Source organism: Pagrus major, chromosome 3 (genome assembly GCF_040436345.1).
Source record: "Pagrus major chromosome 3, Pma_NU_1.0".
In the NCBI taxonomy this organism is placed as follows: domain Eukaryota; kingdom Metazoa; phylum Chordata; class Actinopteri; order Spariformes; family Sparidae; genus Pagrus; species Pagrus major.
Window position 1 is genome coordinate 598,520 of NC_133217.1, and position 24,640 is coordinate 623,159.

Sequence of the window (24,640 nt, forward strand, 5' to 3'; positions counted from 1 at the left end):
AGACTGGATTCACTCACATGTTTAATTCATTTTTACTTAATTATCTTGAATACAAATTCTCTCTTTCTTGTATTTCTTGTGTAATTTCTCAGCCAAATCAGAACAAACACACAAAAACTCGATGACAAAAACCGTAAAATATTCAGATTGTGTTCCAGGAATGAATGTTGTTCACGTTGCAGAGCGTCTTTGTTCACAAGCTTCTCGTTATAATCCCGTTGTCACGACGCTCAGACGGTAATTTGTTGTGTATTTTAATGCAAATCATAATGATATCTCAGTTTCTCCCCACAGTGCTGAACGCAGACACACATTTCAGCCTCACTGCAGCAGAGCAACACGTTTCAAATCTTATTTCATTAAACGTCACGTGTCCGATCTGTGTTGTTCTGATTCAAACATCAAAGTGCACTTTAAAACACGTTTTTAATTTTATGTTTTTGGGTTGGAGTTAACCTCGCTGGATAAACACGGCGGAGTGAAATTAAAGTTGAAAGATAATCTCATTAAGTTTGAGTCAACAGAGAGACGCAGAGTGGATCCATAGTGGAGCGTTTATCTGGACCCCAGACACCTCTCTGCTCCTTAATTAACACTTAATTGATTAACGAGTAGACACTTGTTAAACGAATTTCACCCACTTTCATCAGACTCCAGGGCCTCATGGAGAGCAGTGTGTGTGTGTGTGTGTGTGTGTGTGCGTGCGTGTGTGTGTGTTTGAAAGCGTACGGTTGTTTTAGGAGCCTCCACCTCTGAAATTTCCGATGAGAAAAAAACAGCGACGGGCGAGAGAAGGTTACAGATACATGGAGAGAGAGAGAGAGAATATGTTTGAGTGTGTGTGTGTGTGTGTGTGTGTGTGTGTGAGTGTGTGTGTTTGTGTGTGTGTGAAAGAGAGAGAGGGTAGATCAAGGTAAAGAAGCAACAGAGAGAGAGAGTTTGTCATTTTTAACACATAAAACACACACAGTCTCTGGCTGCAGATGAAAGTGTGAATACCTGCTGATCTGTGTGTGTGTGTGTGTGTGCATGTGTGTGTGTGTGTGCATGTGTGTGCATGCGTGTGCGTGTGTGTGTGTGTGTGTGTTTTCATGCTGAGGAATCCCGCAGTGTAATTGAAACAGTTCTGTATAATTAGTAAGAAAAAAAGACAGTTGATTAGCCTCTTAATGGCCTGCTTGTGTTCACACACACACACACACACACACACACACACACACACACACACACACACGCATCACAATCATCAGCCACCATCACCATTATCATCACCATTATGTGCAGCTAACACATTGTGTGTGTGTGTGTGTGTGTGTGTGTGTGTGTTATCAGACAGCAGTGATGAACAGCAGCTCACTTCTCTGCTGTCCTCCTACACGAGACGGTTTAACACTAAAGACAAAAACAACAAAACAAAGACGTGAAAATAAAAAAGCTACTTCTGTTTTTTTTAAGCCCAGAATCCCAAAAAAATGGGATGTAAGAAAATGTAACAATGAAATGAATTAGAAATCCTTTTTAATCTTTTTTAAATTGAACACACACGACGTCACGTCACCGCGGAGAACTGCAGACGAGGAGCAGGAAGCGGTTTTCTGGATGAAGCAACGATATAAAAATGCCAAAGTTTTGTGTGTTTGTGACAACCGGTCCTGAAAGTTGTGACACATAAAGACGAGAAGTTTAAAAAACTCACAGAGAAACGGTGGCAGACATGGACATGGAGGAGAGGAGTCGTACGGCTACAATCATTTTCTTACTTTACTTTATGTGTCTAAAGAGACACAGACTCGTGTACGTCTTCGTTTGGCGAGTCGTGCAGCAGGACGTCTGCAGGACTCAGTGATTTGTGATAAGACGACGTCTCTTTCTGTCGCCTCTCTTTGATTATTTTCATGATTAATCGATCAGAAAATGGTGAAAAAGTGTTTCCTGAAGCCTGGGATGAAAGTTTTAACCCTTCACTGTCATTGATTGTTAAAGTTGTTGGTGATTGATTTCAGGGTTAATTGATTTGTTGCTGCAGGAATAATTACAGCAGCAACATTTAGCACGAGGAGACTCCGAGAGACAACAGATGGATCTGACTCGATTATTAAATCATCCAGTCTGAGTGTGAGTAGTCACTGAGGCAGCATATCGACTCCGACCGAGCCGCCGCGGCACACACACACACACATGCACACACGCACACACACACACACACACACACACATGCACACACGCACACACACACACACACACACACACACACACACACACACACACACATGCACACACGCACACACACACACACACACACACACACACACACACACACACACACACACACACACACACCCTCCGATGATTGCACTCGCTCCAACATTGCTCCTGCGTTGGTCGTTATGGCAACAGGCGGCGGCGGCGGTGGGCAGGCGTGAAGGGGGCGCGCGACGTGACAGTGATGGCGCCCTTAACTGCAACACGAGAGTCAGCCAATTATACAAGTGTTGGAGCGTCGGAGAGCCGCTCGGCCCTGAGCAGCACAGACTCACACAGACTCACACAGACTCACACAGCCGCTGAGGACGCGTTAAGTGGCTCAGCTGAGGCCCAATTTTCCCCGTTAGTTGTTTTCTCAGGGAAAGTGGCTCATTTTAAGTCAAGTTGAGTCTAATTAAAGCTGTGCAGAGAATTGCCTGCGACAAAGCTGCCAGAGAAAGTAAAGACGATAAGGAGGAGTGTGTGTGCTCGTGTGTGTGTGCTCGTGTGTGTGTGTTCATGTGTGTGTTTGGGCTCTCAGTTTGAGTTTACACCGTCCACGGGCCTGTTGAAGGCTTCAGACTTTCATTTTGGACCATTTGGACTCAATTCAGAATCAATCAACTGCTGATCATGTACTAAATCATGTCTCTCGTGGCGGCAGACAGAAGTTTCAGATCAGTTCAGTGTGACTCGCTGCAGATCCATCGCTCTGCTTCTATTCTCACTTTCCAGAAAACGAAACTTCAGATCCTCTTACGAACATCTACACGTGTGTCAACTGTTTCATGTCCTGACATTATTCTTGAGGAAGTTTAGATGTTTCGATCGCAACAATCAGCGCATATTTCAGGCGGCCGACGGGTGCAAATCACAACAGCAGGTCAGAAAACACTGACAGCAGGATAAAACTTAGAGATGCACCAGATGCCAATTTTCTTGGCGTTTTGAAAATCTGACCACCTGATTCAGATTTTCTTTCGTTTGACTTAAAACATCACGACATGCACTGCAACTTTTTAGAAAAGCTGCTGTAAAGTCGCCTCACGTCGCCGAGTCTCAGCCAAGAAGCTGCACTCGAGCCGACAGCTGCGGGAAAATGTTACCCACTCCAGACCACCAGGTGGAGGTAGTCTGTAATAGTTGTTTAAAAAGGGAAACTGGAGGACTCAGGACTGTGAAAACTGTTACAATAAAGCAGCTTTTTGCCTCATTTGCACATTAGTACGTACAATCCTGAGGTCCTGAGGCCACAACAATCCCCACAAACTGATGAAGTGATCGACATGAACGTGATTCAGGAGCCGTCGTTTGATTCAAAAACAACAAACTAAACGAACTCTAGTTTCGACTGCACACCGTTTGTAATACCTGTCTGACAGACGTGTTAGCTCGTAGATGTGTTAGCACGTTGCTGTCCACTCACTCTGTTGATGAGCTCTCCCACCATGCCGGTCCAGCTGCCGTTGGGCTCCGGGGCTCCGTACAGCCCGTCGTCCACCAGCTTGATCCTGAAGGAGAACTTCAAAATGTCGGCCAGCTCCCGCAGCATGTCCACGCAGAACCCCTCGTACTGGTCGTTACCATGGAAGTCCTGGTAGTTGGACTTACGCATCACGTACGGGTTTTCCTGTCAGAAGGGAAGTGACATCAGACGGCAGCAACACAAGCCGACAGTCACGTTTCATTTCACATCATGTGCAGATTTCTTACCAGTATTGTCGTCACGATTAGCGTCTTGTTAGCCAGCGTCTCTGACGCGTTGAGGTCCAGAGACGTGGAGTTCATGGCCAATGTGTTGTTGGAGTACCAGACACCAATCTGGCCGTCCAGGAGGAAGAGGAGGACGAAGAGGAAGAAGAGGAAGAAGATGTGTTAGAGTTGTTAGAACAAAAAAGTCCTGTTGGATTTTAGAGATTACTTCACCTGTATCTTAAACACAAGCTCAGGAAATATTGCAAAACTATATTGTATTTCCTCGTCGTTTGACGCAGAGTGGACCGATGAAGATGATCTTCTTCTGCAGGAGGAAGTAGTTTGACATTGTGATCCTGCCACAAAACCTCTAAAGGCTTTTAAAACTGGAAGATGTTTAGAAAAATCTTTTTTTTAAAATACTTTTACTTCCAGAAACAAGAGCTGACAACGAACACTTGAAGACATTTACGTCTGGGCTTTGTAAGACAGGAATCGTTGAACCTTACAGGCCTTCGGTTCAGATTAAAAGCGTCCTGAAGTGTTGCTGCATTGTTAAAACAAACATGGAGGTGGATGATGAAGAGAAGCAGGAGGAGATAAATCACACAAATGCAAAGTCAGATTTAAGAAAGCAAAGACAAAGGGCAACAGACAAAACTAGAAGTGTGTTATGAAGGTCAGAGAGAGCCGAACAACCCAATCAATGCTGAAATCAATGATCCGGCTCCTCCTGCCTCGTTCAGCAGGTTAGATACGCTCATAAATACGAACTGTGGCACGTTAACGGCCTCCTGCTGACCTGAATCTGACCCGATTGCCTCCCCTGACCTCCGGCCTCCCCTGACCTCCTGTTTGTTGTGTGTTGTTAGGATACTGTGCTGTCAGGCTGATGAAGAGCGGCGGACACTCCTCCTCATCGTGATGTGAAAACTCATCAGGTAGATTTCAGGATCCTCTCCTCCTTTAAATCATCTCCACCCTCTTTCTCATTTGTCTTCCTTGTTTACCTCCACCGTGACTCTAATACAAAACCAGTTTCCATCTCTCAGTTGAAGCGCTCTGATCACTGGTTTATTTCTGATTCATGAACGCTGCGTCTCCACTTTTGTTTTGTTTCAAGGACAACTAGTTTTTCTTAAAAGCTAATGCTGCTCTTTTTAAAACCTAGACCCTACCTGAGAGGTACAAACACGACGTAGATCGACTCAACCGGCAGTTTGAATCCCAACTAAACCATCAAAACACCAAAGTCTCACATCAACATAGACGAGATAGATGTTTCATCAGCTAACATTACTGTTTTTTTCCACGGAGTCTGAAAAACTAACCGATCAAAGCAGCGGCAGACCAGCAACCCCCGTGATCCACGAGGTAAAATTGCTGTTTTTGCCAATGGAGTCTGGTTTGTTTGGAGAGGGTGCTATTTGTCTTGTGTAACAGCTTTTTTTGGTTGGAAGTTGGGAGTCATCACCGAGGGAACAGTGGTGGAAACTTTCTAAGTATGGTGTACACTTCCTACACTTTACTGTGGGCTGTTTTTTTGGTTTCACTGCTGACCCAGTCCACAGCTTCCTGCAGTACCAGTACTCCTGACCGGGAATCCACTTTTAAATCTTTTTTAAAATTTTTTTTTTAATTTGTATGTTCGCCTGAGGGTGGCGCTGGTGAAATGCTCCAGCTACCAAGCAGGACAGAAAGATGTGAGCTCCTGCTGGAGGTCATAAAGAGATTCTGGATTTATCTGGACGAGGTTAGTTTTGTTAAAGTCGTCGTATAAATCAAGAGGGAATCTGAGCCTCGGCATTACTTTTTACAGTGTACTTAACCCTGGCCCGTGAGCCCATTTGACCCTCTGGAGACCTCAATTGACCTCTGACCTCCTAATGTTCATCTGAGGTCATAAAGCAACACTTGACCCTCATGAAGGAAGTCTGTTTGTATTGATTTCATTGACGGATGAATAAGAGGAAGGCTCCCTGTGAGGCCACGATCAGCGGAGAGAGACCTGCCGACTGCCAGCGGCTGTAAACCCGAACATTAAGGAGACGAGACCATCGACTCCCAGAATTCCCTGCAGGACTTCACTGGTTCCCAACCGGGCGATCACAAGGGAAACAGTTTGAACATTATCTTGTGTGGTGACGTTGTTAACTGACCTGATACCTCACACAGATAAAAAAAAACTGTTATCAATTAAGTGCTAATTTGGGGGAATTCACGTTTTTTCAGATGCTGCAGCTGAACGTTAATTTAACCTCTGACCTGTCTGCCTCCCACTTGACCCCATTTGACCTCTGACCTCTTTATGGCCCGCTGGGTGTTTCTCCAGGATCTTCAGGGTGTAATTGGTCCTCTGGCCTTTGCTGTTGAACTCAATGTGACCGGTGAGACCGTCGTACTCCACCTGAACAGAGAGAGACACCAAAGCACGCTGTGAGCTGAGCGGCAGCAAGGTCAAAGAGAGAAAATGTGGATTAAAAGAAGAAAACGTGGAAAAAAGTTGGTTAAATGAAGAAAAAATTTGAAAATGAGGTAAAGATAAGTAGTATGTAAAGAAAACTAACGGGGGGAGGCTGCTTAAATACTGTAGACACAATATATTTCCCTGTTTGGAAAAGATGAAACATTCCTATAACCTGAAATTTAAACATGACCAGTGACGAGTTCATCTTTATTCATGATGTTACTTCAACTCACGCTCAGTTTCACCTGCGTGTGCAGACTCACACGGACATTTCAAAAGACGGACCACGACAGCCTGTTCTTAATGTTACTAAGAAGACATCACCTCTGACCGTGGACCTTTAATGGACACAGCTCGGACATCTTCTCACAGACCATCCAGGAAGCTGCTCTGTATCATCATTTACTGCCCCTGACATTTTGTTTTCATTTTCTTCATCATTTCATTCGATAACGAGGTGTTGAAGAGAGATAGCTAGTTTTCCAATGTCGATTAGCGAGCTCCATTAGCTCTGTTGCTAACAGGACAATAAGTTCAGATAGTATTTTCTGTAGCATTGAGTCCCGCCTCTCCTAACTGTGTTAAAACCACGTGTCTTGAGCTCGATAGCTTCCTCTGTTTTTATCTCGTCCAAGCACTTTTAACATGACTTGCACAAATTTGCACATTTAGGTTGAATTTTAATTTTAATGTATTTATATGAACTTTGGCCCAAATGATCCACTGATCCACCACGCTACATTTCCTATGCAGTTATTTGCTTTACAGAGGAGTAAATCTGCACTAATGTTTCACTTAAGCGTTCAAATTTGGTTCAAACTGTGACAACTAACGTTAGTTTGCCCCTCTGACTGACAGTAAATCAGATGAGGTGTTTGCAGCAGCTCAATCAGAAGCTTTGAACTGCAAAAACAGAAAAAAGAGGATTATTGATTCAGGATGGAAATGTTGAGGAGGAGGAGACGAAAATAGAAAAAATAAGATTCGTATTGGAAAAAGAAGCAGAGCAGACATCAGATCAGTGTCTGAGCCGTGTGTGTGTGTGTGTGTGTGTGTGTAAATGTGTGTGTGTTAGTCTGTGCTTGTGTTTGCAGAAATGTGCAAATGAGTGTGTGGCTGGCTTGTGTGATACATGTGCAGTCAAGCGTGAATTTTGTGCCCGAGTTGATGTGAGTAATGTGCAATTGAGTGCACATACAGTATGAATGAATGTGTAGTGTGTGTGTGTGTGTGTGTGTGTGTGTGTGTGTGTGCATGACTCAAGATGAATTACATCCCAAAATCTCTGTGGCAAGACAGAGAGAGAGAGAGAGAGAGACTCTGCTTGCTGCCAGAAACAGTGCAGAGATGATGAAGCGATGCACTGAGAGCAACAAAAACAATATGGAGGGTGGGTGAGGGAGGGTGAGGGAGGCGTCCTCAGTGGATGGTATAAACAAGAAGTGGCAGACAGACAGAAACAGGGAAATGGGAGGATGAGAATAAATTAAATAAAGATGGAAATGAAACAGGAAAGAAGGATGGAGAGAGGGAGCGATGCCAGAGGAGAGAAAATAGAAATAACAAAACCCTCCCTCTCCTCTCCTCTCCCTCGCCCTCATCCCCTCTCTCTCTCTCTCTCTCTCTCTCTCTCACGACTTGAACTCTTAACTAAATTTAAAAAGCCCTCCAAACTAAACTGCACAATATGTTGAGTATTTTCTCACATACAAACACACATCAGCAGGACAACAATGTTTGTCTTCTGGCTAAAAGAAAACTAGTGTTGCATTTGGTAGGAGATGAACAGCAGTATCACATCCATCCATCCATCCATCCGTCCATCCATCCATCCATCCATCCGTCCATCCATCCGTCCATCCATCCGTCCATCCATCCATCCGAGGCTCTGTGTCAACATTTAGCCTCTTCTATCTTTGTTCCTGTCAGATGACAACACTCATACCTCATAAGATCTGGTTCACTGCAAAACAACAAGACATTTCGCGCTACAGCAGCAGTTAAAGGGTCCAGATGTACCAAAGTGACAGTAAAGAACCAGCAAAGATGAAGCCCGAAGAGCTGCACCTGAACACACCACAACCACAGCCGACGGCCAACTAGCTTGTAAGTTCTGCGCCTGCGGATGGCGTTGGTCTGTATTCATCATTAAAAAAGGGAAATTAAAAGACTCAGATCTGCAGATATACAAACTGTTGTTGTGCTTTTTCACACTTCGCTTCCACTCAATAAGAAGTTGTAAATGTAACTGGTGAAGAGAAGGAGGAGAAAAATAAGGAGGAGCTGCACTAAATCTGCAAAACCACAGAAACTAGACTGGACTCTCTTTCTGTTTGTCTTCTTGTGCAGTGATTCACTATTTGGAGAGATTTCTCTCGCCGTTGATTCGACATGCTCAGTTGGCCAAAAAGCTGCCGACTAGTGCCGACACTCGCTGACCCATCATCGGCCGCCCTAAGACTTTTCCTCGAATCCCAGTTTGGGGGTTAGACAGCGACGTCCGCCTGCTTCCAGTCTTTGTGCTAAGCTAGCTAAAGCATGCCGGATCTTCCTCCATCTTAAACTTCCCCACTTTTGCAATGAAGTCAGATGAAAAGACCAAGGGAGTATTCTGAGTCATGGATAACGGACACCGACATGGCAGTGTATGCAAAGCTGCTGTATAAGAAGCTTTCTTAACCATAAAAACAGCTTTTCTAGGCTCAGAGAAAGTTAAAAAAATGTATTTACATTATTTGCAGCTGGAGACACTGGGACATACAACAAGAGCGTGTGTGTGTGTTTACCATGCGTAGGTAGTTCATGAGGCTGGTCCCGTGCTGCCAGATGAGCGGGGAGGTGCAGCTCAGCGGCTTCACTCCGATCTCTTGACTGCGGTTCAGCTCTCGCACGGCGCTCACCACCACATGGACCGCGTCGAACATCAGGGCCGACGACAGCTGGAAACACACAGAGAGGGTTTTACAACGGAGACCAACCATCTTCTTACCAGCCCCGAAGCTGCTGAGACAGTTTACAGGCTACAGATCGATTATTGCTTCCTGAATCGAACAGCTGATGGATTTGGATGTAACTTTTGAAAAACGGGTGTTTTTCAAGGAGAGCTGCAGACATTTCTAGCGGTGTTTGTAGTGACGCAAACTGGCAATGTTCTCCGTCTGTGATCGAGGTGCACGAAACACGTATTTTAAGCTGAACCATGATGTTTTCCAACTCTAACCGAGTGGTTTTTGCGCCTAAACCCAATCAGGGCGTAAGCACAGCGAGATGAATAGAAAATTCAACCTGAACGAACGTAAGTTGAAACATAAAGAAATGTTCAGCTTGAACTTATCTGTAGATTAGTGTAACCCATGTAGAAACCTCTTTGTCTTTACTCTGCGATGTGTTGTGCGAAAATGACCAGGGAAACGGGCTGGAGGGTTCTGACACTTTTCTCACTTTACTCGGTCTGTCACAAAATAAACAAACAGGAGAGAATTGAGCGGTGTACATGAGGAGGTTGTCGACACTGCAGACATGTTTCAGTCAGACTCTCATTCACATAAAATAATAATGTTCTTTCTCAAAACAACAGAAAATAATATGTAAAAATGAAAAATATAATCTCCAGAATATTATAAATTAACTTAAATAAAAATAAATAAATTAACTGAAATAACTTCGGTTATTCTCACAAAACCCTCATTCATTCACATATAAATAGCATCCCCACTTATTAACCAGTGGACCTCTAATAAACATAATTAACCATCTCCATACCTGTCACAAAATAAACAAACAGGAGAGAATTGAGCGGTGTACATGAGGAGGTTGTCGACACTGCCGAGGAGAAATGAAAAGAGTCACACACACAGAACAAAAACACCGTGAATCGGCTCTCAGCTAATGAAGCGTGTAATGTAAACATTAGCACAAGCTAACAATAGCTAGCGATAGCTAGCGATATTCACAGACCGCTTCGGAGTCACTTTTAACATACACACAATGCGGTTAACGGCTGAAATCATTACCCACAACATCCCGACATGAACCGCACCGGACTTGTTAAGCAACAGTCTCATAAAACAACACTTTTTGTACTTTTAGTGGGAGAGAAGCTTCCACACATCCTACCTGCAGACATGTTTCAGTCAGACTCTGACCAGAACGCGCAGGCGCAGAACCTCATAACCCCCCGTCATAGCCCCTCCCCTACATACACACACAGAGCTCCCCAAAACAGACAGGCAGAAGAGAAAAACCTTAACTGTGTGAAAAATAAAATAATAACTGAATATTTTGGTGAAATTATATCAAAGTAAATATCCAACTGTTACATTCTCCCCTTCCAAATTTCACCAAAATCACAAAGGGCTACAAAGGCGCTTTAAATTGAAGGAAGTACAAGAACACTAAAGCATTTTCCTCGCTCTCTGGACCAGTAAACCAAAAGATGACATCTCTCAGGTCAGTTAAAAAACTATCCGTATCACAGATCAAAAGCAGTTAGAAGGTTGATCAGGCCTCCAACTCCTTCAGGAATTTAAAGGTGCAGTCTACACCTCTTTACACATGGTCCCTTAACGCACTTTTATATCACAGTGTCTTACTCAAATTATACATCCAATTTACAAGGTCAAGCACCCTTTAACTCTTATTCATGCTATAGACAATGCCTTCTGTGGCGATAACCTACGCCATGTTATAGGTCTCTGGACCATGTTCTCAATGAGTCTATTAACTGATCTCACTACCCTCCCAGCTCTAGTAACCACCCTACCCGGGACTGTAACTTGGTCAGTGGTGTATCTGGTCAGGTCAGGCTGTGTATCAGTGTGTCGACGGTCATGACTCAGAGACTGATGTATGTCAGGGTCAGCAGTCAGTGCAGTTAGAGCCTCGTCAGCAGGGGAAACCGCTGGGGTCGGGGCTGTGCTGATCTGTGGATCAGGTGAGTCTGAGGCTGTGCTGGCCTGTGGATCAGGTGAGTCTGAGGCTGTGCTGACCCGTGGGTCGGGTAGGTCCGCCTCATCAACACCATCCCATAGAACATCAGCGCCGTCCGAACCTAGTGACGCGAGCTCATCTGCCACAGAATCACCATCATCCCCTTGATCCAAGTCAGACTGAACCCACAAGGACGTTCGAGCTTCAGAAGACTCTCTCTCCAAACTGTTGAGCTCATCTGCCTCACCATCGCTACTGAAGCCATCAGCACCAGAGGTGTCCAGAGACTGACTCTCCAGTGTATCCTGAACAGGGAGAAAAGTCACATCCAACAGTAGATTTCTGTGCACAACCTTGCAGCGGCCTGAAACATCACTGATCTTGTATATGTGGGTCTTGGGATTCGTCTCAACCACTGTGTACACGACAGGTTCCCATTTATCTGCAAGCTTTTTCTTGCCACGCTCTCCCTTATTAGCGAGCAGCACACGATCTCCAATGTGGAGAGAAACTCCTTTCACTTTCCTGTTATACTGATGAGCTTGATGTTCTTGCTCTTTGGTTGCGTGCTGCTGAGCAATTGTGGCAGCCTCAGCGAGATATGACAAAAGAGTCTTGGAGTAGCTGCTGAAATCTGTCACCAAGGGATCGTGTAGCACAGATCTGAACACAATGTCAACTGGGAGCCTCGGGACACGTCCAAACATTAGGTGGAAAGGTGCATAACCAGTAGTCTCGTGCACCGTTGCATTGTAGGCAAAGGTTAACGTGTGGATCTGCTGTGGCCAGTTGTTCTTGGCACCAAGAGGGAGAGCTCGCAACATGTTGCCGAGGGTTCTGTTAAACCGCTCCGTGCCACCATTGCCCATCGGGTGATAAGCAGTGGTATGTGACTTGGCAACACCCGACAACTGCAGCAGCTCAGACACCAGTTCACTCTCAAAGCTGGGGCCCTGGTCCGAGTGAATACGTTCAGGGAACCCATAGACACAGAAAACCCGGTCCCACAGCTGTTTAGCAATCTGCTTGGCAGTCTGGTTACGGCAGGGAAAAGCGTGGGCCATCTTTGTGAAGTGATCAGTCACCACTAACACGTCCACAGAGTTTTTGTTCTTGTCCTCAGCCGTCCAAAAGTCGATGCAGACAAGCTCCATGGGGCTGGTGGTTTTTATACTCTCCAATGGGGCTCTGGCTGAGGGCTCAGGAGTCTTGGCAAGCACACACCTCTCGCAACACCGCACATAATTCTTCACATCCCTCTCCATAGTCGGCCAGAAGAACCGTTGCCTCGCTAAGTGAAGAGTTCTGGCTTGCCCCTGGTGACCCGCCAGGTCATGAACTCCCTCCAATGCTCTCTTCCACAAGCCTGCTGGCAACACCAACTGAAGCCTCCTCATTTTGCTCACAGGATCCCTCGTCTCCCTATACAAAATGCCACCTTGAACCTTGAGCTTGTCCCAATGTTTAAGCAGAGCCAGTGATTTTGCTCCCATATCATGCCTCTCTCGTCGGGACGGGCGTCGTTTTCGTACTACAAAGGGCAGAACACTGGAGATGGTCAGATCTTGAAGCTGATGGTCCTCGAGCTCTTGTAAAGTAAGTGAAGGCAAGGTGTCCTGACCAGCAGGTTGCAGCTGTTGGACATGATGGACGAGACGTGAGGCTCTTGTCTCTACGTGGCTCTCCCAATCATGATGACACAGTAAAGCAGCCCTGATTTCAGATGAGCTGCAGGAACCCGGCGTTACTAAGGTAGATTCACGTTGCTGGATTACTTGAAGGTGCTGGATGCCAGCTCTGAAAACATCTTGCACCTTGTCAGCCTCTGCACCATCTGCTTCATGCACCAAGCTGTCATAAGGCTCTTGGATGAGACGTCCACTAATGGAGGAGGTGAAGGGGTCACGACTGAGAGCATCAGCTACAATATTTCTGGGACCAGGGATGTACTTCAAATCAAAGTTGTAAGACGATAACTTGGCCACCCACCTCTGTTCATAAGCATCGAGCTTGGGCTTGGTCAAGATGTGGGTGAGCGGGTTGTTATCTGTCCACACTGTGAAGTCATGTCCTTTCAACCAATGACTGAATTTCTCTGTGATGCTCCACTTCATAGCCATGAACTCGAGGCGATGGGCAGGATATCTCTGTTGTGATTTGCTAAGGGTCTTGCTAGCAAAAGCTATGGGGCGTGCTTTTTTTTCTCCTGCAGGCACCTGAGACAAAACAGCGCCCAGTCCATCTAGAGACGCATCCACAGACAGAATGAAAGGTCTTGAAAAATCAGGGTGAGCCAACACTGCACAGTTGACGAGTTCCTCTTTGAGCTTATAAAAAGCCTCCTCACAAGCAGGGCTCCAATCGTCAGCTGTCAGCTTCCTGAACAGGCCAGCACCCCCACCAACCTTGCCAGACCGCCCTCTCCTCTTCTGGCCCGCAGTCAGAGCGAATAGGGGTTTAGCAATGGCTGAGCACCTTGGAATGAAACTTTGATAGAATAAGACCATGCCAAGAAAGGATTTAACCCTCCTCACTGAGGGAGTGCACCCATCCTCTTCCATCAAAGCCTCCTTTGTCATGTCCGAAATCACGCTCACTTTTGCAGGGTCCACAGCCACACCATTCTGGTCAATAACATGTCCAAGAAACTTGACTGTCCCCTGCATCAGATGACACTTCTTTGGACTCAGTTTGAGATTGTTGTCCCTCAACTTTTGAAAGACGACCTGGAGCCTGTTAAGAGCAACTTCTTCAGTGGGAGCAAACACGAGAAGGTCGTCTAGGTAGCAAAGCAGACTTGTGAAGTTAAGCTCACCAAAGATGTTCAACATCATTCTCATAAACGAAGCTGGACTGTTGCAGAGTCCTTGGGGCATTCTGTTGTATTCGTACAAGCCAACAGGTGTCGTAAAGGCTGTGTACTTCCTGTCCTCTTCGCACATGGGGATGTTGTAAAACCCGGAGGTTAGGTCCATGGTGCTAAAGAAGGCATTGCCTCCAAGGGCCGCCAGGCAGTCTGCTTGGTGAGGAAGGGGGTGAGCGTCCTTCAGTGTTCGTGCATTAAGCCACCTGAAATCCGTGCAGATCCGTAACCCTCCATCCTTCTTCCAGACCATGACAAGAGGAGACGCATATTCACTGATGGATTTACGGATGATGCCCTTCTCCTCCATGTCTGTCAGTACCTGCCGCAACTGTTGATAATGGGCCGGGGGCACTCTCCTATATGGCATGCGAAATGGCCGGTCATCAGTCAGATGAATTCGGTGAATGAACCCCTTAGCCTCACCACAGTCAAGCGAATGCCTGGAGAAGATGTCTTCGTACTGCTCCACGAGCTCGACAAGCTTTGCTTTTGTCTGGATGCTTGTATGACAAGATTCAATGTCGAGGTCGTTCAGCCCCAGCTCCAAGAGTCTGGCCTTGAGGTCGGCTGTAGTGGGAGTGGACTTGATGACCTGCTCTTTTTTTTTCGTCTCCATCTTGCAGGAGCCCTGCTGTAAGTTGAAATCCTCCACTGCAATACACGGTGACACTTCTGCAACCAGGGAGTTACGCTTCAGGAGTGCTGGCCTTGAAGACAGGTTAGTAATTTTTAGCGGTACCCACCGATCTCCCCACATCGGTGTGATAACCCGCCCGACCAGAACATCTCTCGGCCTGGACTTGGAAGTGCAAGGCTCCACAATGATTGTGCTGCCAGGGGACACGGGGACCTTGCTGGAGAGTTTGCCCCACACCAGATGTTCTTGCTGGGGGAGTAATGTGACAGCGCGGGGCAATTTCACAGAGCCGATCCTGTCTGGGACCTCATTACCCCTCCATCTGGTGGTACATGACATCATATCTAAGAAGTGTTCATAATCAGTAAGCGAATGCTTGCATCCAACAGACATGAGCCTCCAGTAGTCAACATCACTTTTCAATACATGCATCAGATGTTTGAGGACATTCGAGCCAATGATGAGCTCATCTCGTTGGCCGGGCACCACCAAAACAGGCACAATGCATTTTACTCCATAAACAGTCATTGTTAAATCATACACACATTTTGGGTGGGTCTGCTTGCCTCCACAGCCAACCAACACGATTTTTTCAGCTGACTGTGGTTCTCCCACAAGAGCACCGGCTTCTCTAAGCAACCCCTCAGCAGCTTCATTCAGGGTGCACGCCATGGATCCTGAGTCAATCATGGCCTTCAATCCGACCTTGTCATTCACTCCAACCTGTGTGTAGAATAACTCACTGAAGGCTGGTACCTCTGTTGACCCCTGAACCACGACTTGGTAACCTTCAGGAACCGCCGAACATGTGTTGACATAGAGAAGCTCAAGATCTGTTTCACTTTCCTTGAGGGTTTCTTGTCCTCCTCCCACACTGCCCCTCTCCAAATGTGGGTGTTTTAGTTTCCCTGAGGCTGACTCTGGCTGGAATTATTGGGGCCCACCTGCCTCTGGTTGTGTCTACTGCAGTCTCTCTTAAAATGGCCAGGGGAGTAGCATGAAAGGCACAGCTTATCTTTTCTGCAATGCATATGTGTGGTGTGGCTAGTGTCCCCACAAACCCTGCAGCTCCTTCTCTGAAAAGGGCCTGGAGCAAACTGTTGTGGCGAGACTGGTGAAACTGTTGCCACCTGCACTTCCTGACGAGCCATCATTCGATCCAGGAGACTTATCAGAGCCTGCATGCCATTCCCGTCTATGGCTGTAGTGATTGGTGAGGCAGGACGGCAGTGAGTCGCTTGGGAGACTGGCGGGCATGCAGCTGACTGTGTGTACTGAGAGGCTGGCGCTGGTATTGAGCTGGCTGATGCTGCTGCCTGGGAGGCATGAGGAGTCACTGCTGTGGCTGAGGAGGGGACGAATTGGTCAGCTGTGGGTGAGAGCTGAAAGGTGGGAGCTGAAGTTGGTGTCATCAGGTAAGTGTCTGTTGGCGAGGTGAACTGTGGAGCGGAGAGCAGTGGTGGTGCATGTGATACCTCAGTTCCCTGCAACATGGTGGTCTGGGCGTGGCTGACAGCATGTTTAAGCGGGGTTCGATTTCCAGCATGGGAGCGTGTCCTGAGCTCTCGTAGAAAGCTATCGATGCGTTCTTGGACTTCGCTGGTTGTCCACTCCTCGGCTGCCTTGAAGCTGAGCCTATTAAACAGGACAGGATCAGGACAATATTTAATGAACATCATAGTGACTTCTCGGCCTGGATCCTCAACACTGCGTCCCTGTCGCCGTAAGCACTCATCAGCGACGTCAATAGCATTGTTCAGCCTGATCCAATATTCCATAACCCCTTCGTGTTGCAGTGGTCTGGTGTTGTAAAAGTCAGCCATCGGCATGGAGGAGTATGTCAACTCACTATAATGCTGTTTCAGGATGTCAAATATCAGTCCTGGGGTCTGAATGTGGTCAAGTGAAAGGTTGTTGCGAAGTGTAACCCTCACTATGTCTTTAGCTTTGCCCATTAATTTAGACAATATTTCCTGTGACTGTTGCTCTGTTGGAGTGTTTCTCTTAACAAAGTACATGTTCATCAAATCTACCCACTCGCGAACAGAACATTTATCACTGCTGTCACCCCTGAAAACTGGTGGCTCTTTAACGTCAGACTGCATGACTAGTCTTACACCAGATAGGTTCAGCCCAGAATGTCCCTGCTCTGACCTAGGGCTCTCTGTTAACACAGGCTCAGTAGTATTTTTATCACCTCGCAATTGGGCAGCAATGGACTGACCAATCTGATCGGCCAGCTCTGAAATGAGAGTACTCAAATCAGCATGGGGTGTTGTCTGTGGGGACTGAAGCTCACACGGGGGGATCTGGATTGGAGTGGAGCTAATCCTAGGGGTCCCCAACCTGTCCACTCTGGGTGTCTGAACTCCCTCATTGAGAAACCACCCTCTCCCAAAACTTGTGGTAGAGGAAGTTTGCCCTATTGGAACTCCACTGTCTCTCAAATTAGTTGCTGAATGCATGTTAACAATCCCAATTAGCAGTAGAAAAAGAAAAAAAACAGTGTAAGTGACATCAAAACTACACAACAATATGAATCTCAGTCATGTTGCTATTTTACTGTTAAATGTGTCAACAACAATAAAAAAAATGTCCCACTCAAATGGAATGACCAGACTTTAAATGAAGGTGTGTATGAAGAGCTTCCCTCGGCGATCGGAATGGCATCGATGCTTGATGATCCGGGTCACGGCACCAATGTAACCCATGTAGAAACCTCTTTGTCTTTACTCTGCGATGTGTTGTGCGAAAATGACCAGGGAAACGGGCTGGAGGGTTCTGACACTTTTCTCACTTTACTCGGTCTGTCACAAAATAAACAAACAGGAGAGAATTGAGCGGTGTACATGAGGAGGTTGTCGACACTGCAGACATGTTTCAGTCAGACTCTCATTCACATAAAATAATAATGTTCTTTCTCAAAACAACAGAAAATAATATGTAAAAATGAAAAATATAATCTCCAGAATATTATAAATTAACTTAAATAAAAATAAATAAATTAACTGAAATAACTTCGGTTATTCTCACAAAACCCTCATTCATTCACATATAAATAGCATCCCCACTTATTAACCAGTGGACCTCTAATAAACATAATTAACCATCTCCATACCTGTCACAAAATAAACAAACAGGAGAGAATTGAGCGGTGTACATGAGGAGGTTGTCGACACTGCCGAGGAGAAATGAAAAGAGTCACACACACAGAACAAAAACACCGTGAATCGGCTCTCAGCTAATGAAGCGTGTAATGTAAACATTAGCACAAGCTAACAATAGCTAGCGATAGCTAGCGATATTCACAGACCGCTTCGGAGTCACTTTTAACATACACACAATGCGGTTAACGGCTGAAATCATTACCCACAACATCCCGACATGAACCGCACCGGACTTGTTAAGCAACAGTCTCATAAAACAACACTTTTTGTACTTTTAGTGGGAGAGAAGCTTCCACACATCCTACCTGCAGACATGTTTCAGTCAGACTCTGACCAGAACGCGCAGGCGCAGAACCTCATAACCCCCCGTCATAGCCCCTCCCCTACATACACACACAGAGCTCCCCAAAACAGACAGGCAGAAGAGAAAAACCTTAACTGTGTGAAAAATAAAATAATAACTGAATATTTTGGTGAAATTATATCAAAGTAAATATCCAACTGTTACATTAGCAGAAACGTGCTTCGCTAACATTTACTCTGGTGATTGGGTTGAAAAGCACCTTTACTCCAACTTGTGTATCATTGAAACAGGAAATAAGATATTTTGTTTTTGCGAGCAGCTAGCTTATAAATTACCCACCGAGCACCCACCAACAACTGAAAGACGTATGTTAGAAATCCTGTAGTGTTGCATTGAGGTGATTCTGGATCTATTGGTTGCTAGCTTCCTAGCTAACGAGATACAACATGTAAAGTATTTTTCTTTTGCTAGCAGTTAGCATCTTCAGCCAAAGTTTTTAGCTAAAGATTGGCAAAGCAGGTGTCTATTTACACATCAAGCAGACAGAGCAGCTCGGTCGAGTTGTGTTTGGGTCCGCCTGATCGATCTACGTCTATATTCACTCTCTTCTCGCTCTGTTTTTGGTCTCCACTGTCTCCTGATGGAAATATCTGTCTCTTTAGCAGCTGAACGCTTCACTACGTTCACCAGGTCGTCTCTGACTGTGTCGGTCTGCTGTTCAGAGCTCGTGTAATGAAGACAACAAAAACTAGCAGCTGAAAGAAACTAGAAAGCTCAGCAGAGCTGCAGAGTGGTTGATTATTCTCTGTCATTTGAATGTATATCGTTCACGAGTCTGACACAGACGATACAAAAGGAGTTTGTGTGTTTGTTCGTGCTCCTGCAGGCGAGGACGTCGGGGAATGATAGCAGCTCCTGCTATCAGCGGCGTTCAGCGTGCGGCTCAGCGATCCTATCACAGGCTGACGTTCTGGTCTGTTTGGTCAGTTGTCAGTCAAACCGACACTCAGAGGGAATCAGACAAATCGTACGGAGGCAGAGCGGCACAGTCTGTCGACGGCTGATAAAAAGAGATGGATGTATGACTGAGTGTGATTGGACTCCTCTCCGAGTCGATAGTTTCAGGGCTGGATGACGATAACTAATTACAGTTTGAAGAGAGAAAGATAGACGAGGGAAGATAGAGTGAAAAATAATTGGCAGCTCTCACAAATGTGTCGGTCTGTTCGGTCCTGCAGCCGTTTCCTTCAGTTCGTACAGCGGCTTTAAGTTACATACAGTTATATCAGGCTGAATCTCTCAGCTGTGGGCCAACGCTCAGTATTTAAAGTTCACCCCAAAAATCAAAATACACACTTTTTTTTAATAAGAGCAGCCTCCTTTAAATGAAACTTCTCTGCAGGCGTCGTTTCAGTCCGAACTCTCCATCTGATCATCATTTAATCACCGTAATCATCACAATAATAAATCCATTACAATCAAAACAACCTTATTTATGGCTCCTTCGAGCACCTTAAGTGAATAAATATGAGTAATGAACCCCCGGGGACAAGATCTCTGCAGTGATGACGGCTGACACAAACACTGCTGTCATTATTACTCTCTTTATCTGGCGTCTCCTCAGGTGTTGTTGTCTCGGGCTGCAAATGAGACGAACAGCTCAGAAGAGATTGATCGGTCCTGACGGAGGAGGAGACGGATCGATGGACCAGTTTATTTTGTGTGTTTTTTTTAATGTTTGCTGAAGATCAGAACTTCACACCCTCATTTCCTCTCAACATAAATTTGAATAATTAATTTAATTCAGTGTTCATAATTTGTGATTGAACTCATTATGTGGAGATCACGTCCTACTTATCTCATTACCGTCAGACTCAGTTTTTTAATTTCATTATCTGGAGATGTTTTTTAATCGACCGTTTATAACAAAGAGACGTGGAGCTCACAGGCTCGACTCCGCTGAAAACTGATCCAGCCTCAATAAACAAACGTGAACGTGAGATCTTATTTAGAAAGCAGTCAGCTGGAAGCCCAACAGCTGATTAATAAGCCAGTGATGTTGAGGCATGGATAAGAAGAAGATGTTAATCAGTCAGCTCTTCACATCAACAAAACAAACCCGGCTGCTCTCAGGTTCGGGTCCGGCTCTCACCGCTGGTCCCGGGTACGGGCTGACGTCGCAGCCTTCCCTCCACGACAGGTTGAGGCTCCGGATGAACTCCAGGTAGAAGGAGTGGCTGCTGTTCAGCATGGAGAAGCCCACGATGTTGGACTGATCGTCCACCACGTCATCCAGCCGGAGCAGAGGGAAGTCCTGGAAGAGGAGAGACGAAGAAGTCACATCTCTGGTGTGTTTTATGTGAAGTACAGTAGATAACAGGTTGTTAAAGATAAGCAGAGACAACGATGTGAGATGACAGCGAGGAGAAACTCCGAGACGAGCGAAGGATGAAAGGAGAGGAGGAGGAGGAGGAGGAGGAGGAGGACAGAAACAAACAGGCTGGATTCAGGTTGTCTTTTGCCGGCTGCATGACGTCAAGTTTAATTTCTACATTCAGCGCAGGCGAGCGGAGAGAAGAAAGGTTTGAAAGAAAGATGGACATCAAACGCGGGGGAATTTCAAACAGCTTCAAATAGTCCTTGAAGGCGCGTCGGTGTCACGCTGCGCTGCGGCTGAAACAAACCAGAATCAAGCCGCTGCTCGGCCCGCGGCGGGTTGTGTTGGCTCTCAGACTGATGCTGACAATCACACGTTTAGCTTAACTTCAGCTGTGAGGAGAAAACAGGCAGCTGTAATACAGACAGTAGAGACTGACCGAGGCCAGACGCTTCCCCTCCTGTCTGCTCCTCAGCTGAAGCTCTGAACACCACCGACTCCTCAGACATCTGGTTTCATTTGGGCCTGAGCACAAAGTTATTTTTGTTTTTACTCTAAAGGAATCACGCTTTTGACGGCTTTAACATGTTAAAAAACTCATGACACGCTGCACAAAATTCAAACGTGGTGGAAATGTACCTATTTTATGGGCGGGGCAAAATGTCTCGCTAGAAATGTCTTAGTTTCATTGGATATTTTACATTTTTGTCAGTTAGCATGTATTGTTCTGTAAAGTCCACCTACAGCTTCAACACACTGACCTCAGACTTTGTGAGGGGAATCTGAACACCTTTGTCATTGACAGCTATGAAAGCTTGAGTTTTCGTTGAAGACCTTTCTTTATATAAATGTCCGTGGACCTTTAAAAACAACATATTTTCCAGCTTATATCACAAGAAACAGATCCTCCATCGGCCTATTTTTCTGTGAGCTTTTGTATATTTTGTTATTTATCTCCTCTTCGCCGTCCTTTCTGTAATTACTCTTGTGGTGCGCTTGTTTTTCCTCTGATGATTATGTAAAATAGGTTTCTGTCTTCTGGTTAATGTTGCTTTTGTGCTTATGCTGTTGTTTTTTCCCCCCCTTGTGATTTGGGGAAAGAATAAAAAAAAGAGAAATCTGGCCGGTAGCTGGACGGACGGACTGTCATCATCATCATTTGGCTTCGTCTCCGGCCGAGTTAAAAATATTCTGGCACAGAATTTATCCAGTCTGCAGAAACAGAGTCTGCAGAGGGTGCGAGGCGGAGAGGAGGGTTAGTTTTTAATCACCGTCGAGTCCAAAACATCCCGGAAGTATTCAGACCCTGGAGCCCAGGTGAACCTGTGCGAGGCTCGTTTCTTTACTCCTGAATCTCTCCCACGTTTCCTCAGCGGCCTGTCGGCACGCCGCTGCTGCTGTTGTTCTTGTTGTTGTTGCCGGGGCGGTTGCCAGTTGCCAAATCAATTTCAGCTACAGCCAAGTACACTGTCAGACTGTGGGCCTGCCAGCCGTGACAAAGAGCTGTTGGCTGGAGGAGCTGGAGGCTGCTGAGGGAGGAAACACTGCGACAGTCTCCCCGAAGGACACCAGCGACTGCAGCAGCGTCCATTCAGAACTCCATTTAAAAAGCAGCAGATTTTCAGCAGCCGGTGCAGTCGGCTCGGCTCGGCTCGGCTCGGCTCAGCTCAGCTCAGCTCCGGTCCAGACCCAAAGAGCAATAAGGAAAGATTTAGATTCTCTCCTGCCATATTGAGCAGAACATGACCACCATATATCTTGATACAGTTATTGATCGGTGACTCACTGATTGATTCAGTCAGTCTGAAGTCTGGGTTCAGATTCTGAAACCGACATCCTGGTTCAGTCAGTCGGGTACCTCAGTGAAGTTGGACTCTGTACACAGTGGAAAGTAACTAAATACATTTACTCTATTACCGTGAATCCTCTGCTTCACTGCGTCTCAGAGGGATTTTCCAGTTTTTATCACATTGGCTCCTCAGATCGACACATCCTGTCCGTCAGGTGTTTTTAAGCCTCCAGCATGTTGAGACCTCGCGTGCAATATTACCTTTTATAACTTCTCAGTATAACTGTATAGACCACCTGTTATATTTAGGTTTTTGTATTGGAGCTTTCCTCAATGTATCTGTTTTTGTTCTCATCTTATAACTTTGTGCCACAGGAAGTTAGCATAAACAAATTAGCGAGCTGATTGATGAATGTAATATAGCTCTAATTATACATTAGGTGAGAAGCTCGATGGCAAGTATCATTAAAGTATCATAAAGTCACAATACAATAAAATATAAATATCACACTACGTCAACACACATTATAATACATCCACAAACATTTAACCTACGTCAGAGTACGATCATCTAAACACTTAAAAGGTTTGATATCTGAAGTTGGTTTGATCTCAGTCTGGCGTCCAGATGGCTTCACTCTGAAGGAAACGTGAGATCCTGAAGTCAGTGAGCTGAAATGTAATGAACTCGATCTAATGATCGGTTCGACCCTCGTTATAAACAGATTACGGGCCGACGTGGACGCCTGATCTTCTGTCTGGTTCAGTCTCAGTGCTGCGGAAACCAAAACTAGGAGCTAAAAGAGGCAAAAAAACTTTAAAAAACATTGATTATGCAGCTTTACGAGGTGGAGGTAGTCTGATATTTGAATGTGATTAACTGAAGAATCATCATCTCTGGCAGCCGCCACCTGTTCTGCTCTCCGTGGTCTCGTGTCCAGACGGCGGCGGTGAACTCTACGTAACGTCTGTCACCTGAAACCAGCTCGTCTTGTCACAGTCAGCAGAGCGTGTTTAATACAAAGTTAAAGGTAGGTCAGAGACGGCGCTGCAGGAATCATTTTGGTTCCTATCCAGGGTTCTCCTGGAGAGAACGGCGCTTTCGCCCTTGGTTTTGCGAGCGTGGCGTGAAGTGCCCTTGTGAACGGCTCCGTTAAAGCCGGCGACACGACGGTGTTTAGAGACGAGGCGGAGATCGAGACGAGTTATTATCCACGCAAAGTCTCTTCGCACAAGGGCACGACACCGGACAGCGAAATTATAATGATGACAAACGACGGCGAGGCCGGCGTGCATCTCTGATGAGAGGAGAGCGAGGAGAGAGAGGAGTTATGGGTAAAGAGGAGAGTTACTGCTGGAAGTGAGGAGGAAGAGAAACAGGTGAAAGTGTGACACCTGGAGGGTTTAAATTAAAGACGGGAGCCACAAACATCCTTAAAGGAGTAAAAAAGGTCGACTGCAAGAACAAACTAAGATGGTGAGAGCTGAAAACATGGTGGTGTGGAAGGAAGGACGAGAAGAAAAAGAAGGAGGAGATAAAAAAAAGTCTGGTGTTGGAGAAAAGAAAGGGGAGGAAGAGAGGATGGAAGGAAGGAGGAAGGAAAGGAAAAGAAGAGTGGATTTAGGGAAAGCAAAGGAGGAAGGAAAAGAGGAAAGAAAGAAAATGAGATGAGGAAGAGTTAGGAAAGGAAATGTGAACATCGGAGATGAAGACAGGATTTAGGAAGGCAAGGAAAGGAAAGGAAGGGAAAGGAAAGGACGATGGGACAGAAGAAAAGAGGAAATAAAGGCCTCCCTCCCTTTGTTTCCTCTTTTCTTCTGACCCATCGTCCTTTCCTTTGAGGGAAGGAGGATGTTGAAGAAAAGAGGTGTGGTATAGAAAAAAGGAAAGATGGAGAGGAGGAAAGGAGACGAGAGTAGAGGAGACAACAGAGTGAAGTACCTCTGGAGGAGAAGTCGAGTGTTTGCGTCTCTGTGAGGATGAATAGTAAGAGCAGAAGAAGAGCTGAGTGTGTGATGAAGAGCTCTTACCATGGTGGTGAGGATGTACTTGTAGAAGGCTGACGTCATCCCCAACTCGTTCGCCTGCAGGACACCACAGAAGAAGAAGAAGAAGAACAAACTAATGTCAGACAGGAAGTTCACATCCTCAAACTTTGTGTGAA

General features: G+C 45.8%; 1 protein-coding gene across 4 annotated transcripts in view; it reads right to left on the minus strand.

The window, feature by feature from the left end:
• The window catches only part of LOC140993620 (glutamate receptor ionotropic, kainate 5-like), a 65,301-nt gene that overhangs the window by 21,134 nt on the left and 19,527 nt on the right, over window positions 1–24,640 (minus strand). For all 4 annotated transcript variants that reach the window (XM_073463112.1, XM_073463113.1, XM_073463111.1 and 1 more), the window contains exons 6-11: window positions 24,507–24,560; window positions 20,462–20,623; window positions 9,193–9,345; window positions 6,242–6,346; window positions 3,958–4,065; window positions 3,671–3,874 (exon numbers count right to left, since the gene is read on the minus strand). In XM_073463112.1, coding sequence (XP_073319213.1) covers window positions 3,671–3,874; window positions 3,958–4,065; window positions 6,242–6,346; window positions 9,193–9,345; window positions 20,462–20,623; window positions 24,507–24,560 — 786 coding nt within the window. The remainder of the gene's footprint in view (window positions 1–3,670; window positions 3,875–3,957; window positions 4,066–6,241; window positions 6,347–9,192; window positions 9,346–20,461; window positions 20,624–24,506; window positions 24,561–24,640) is intronic.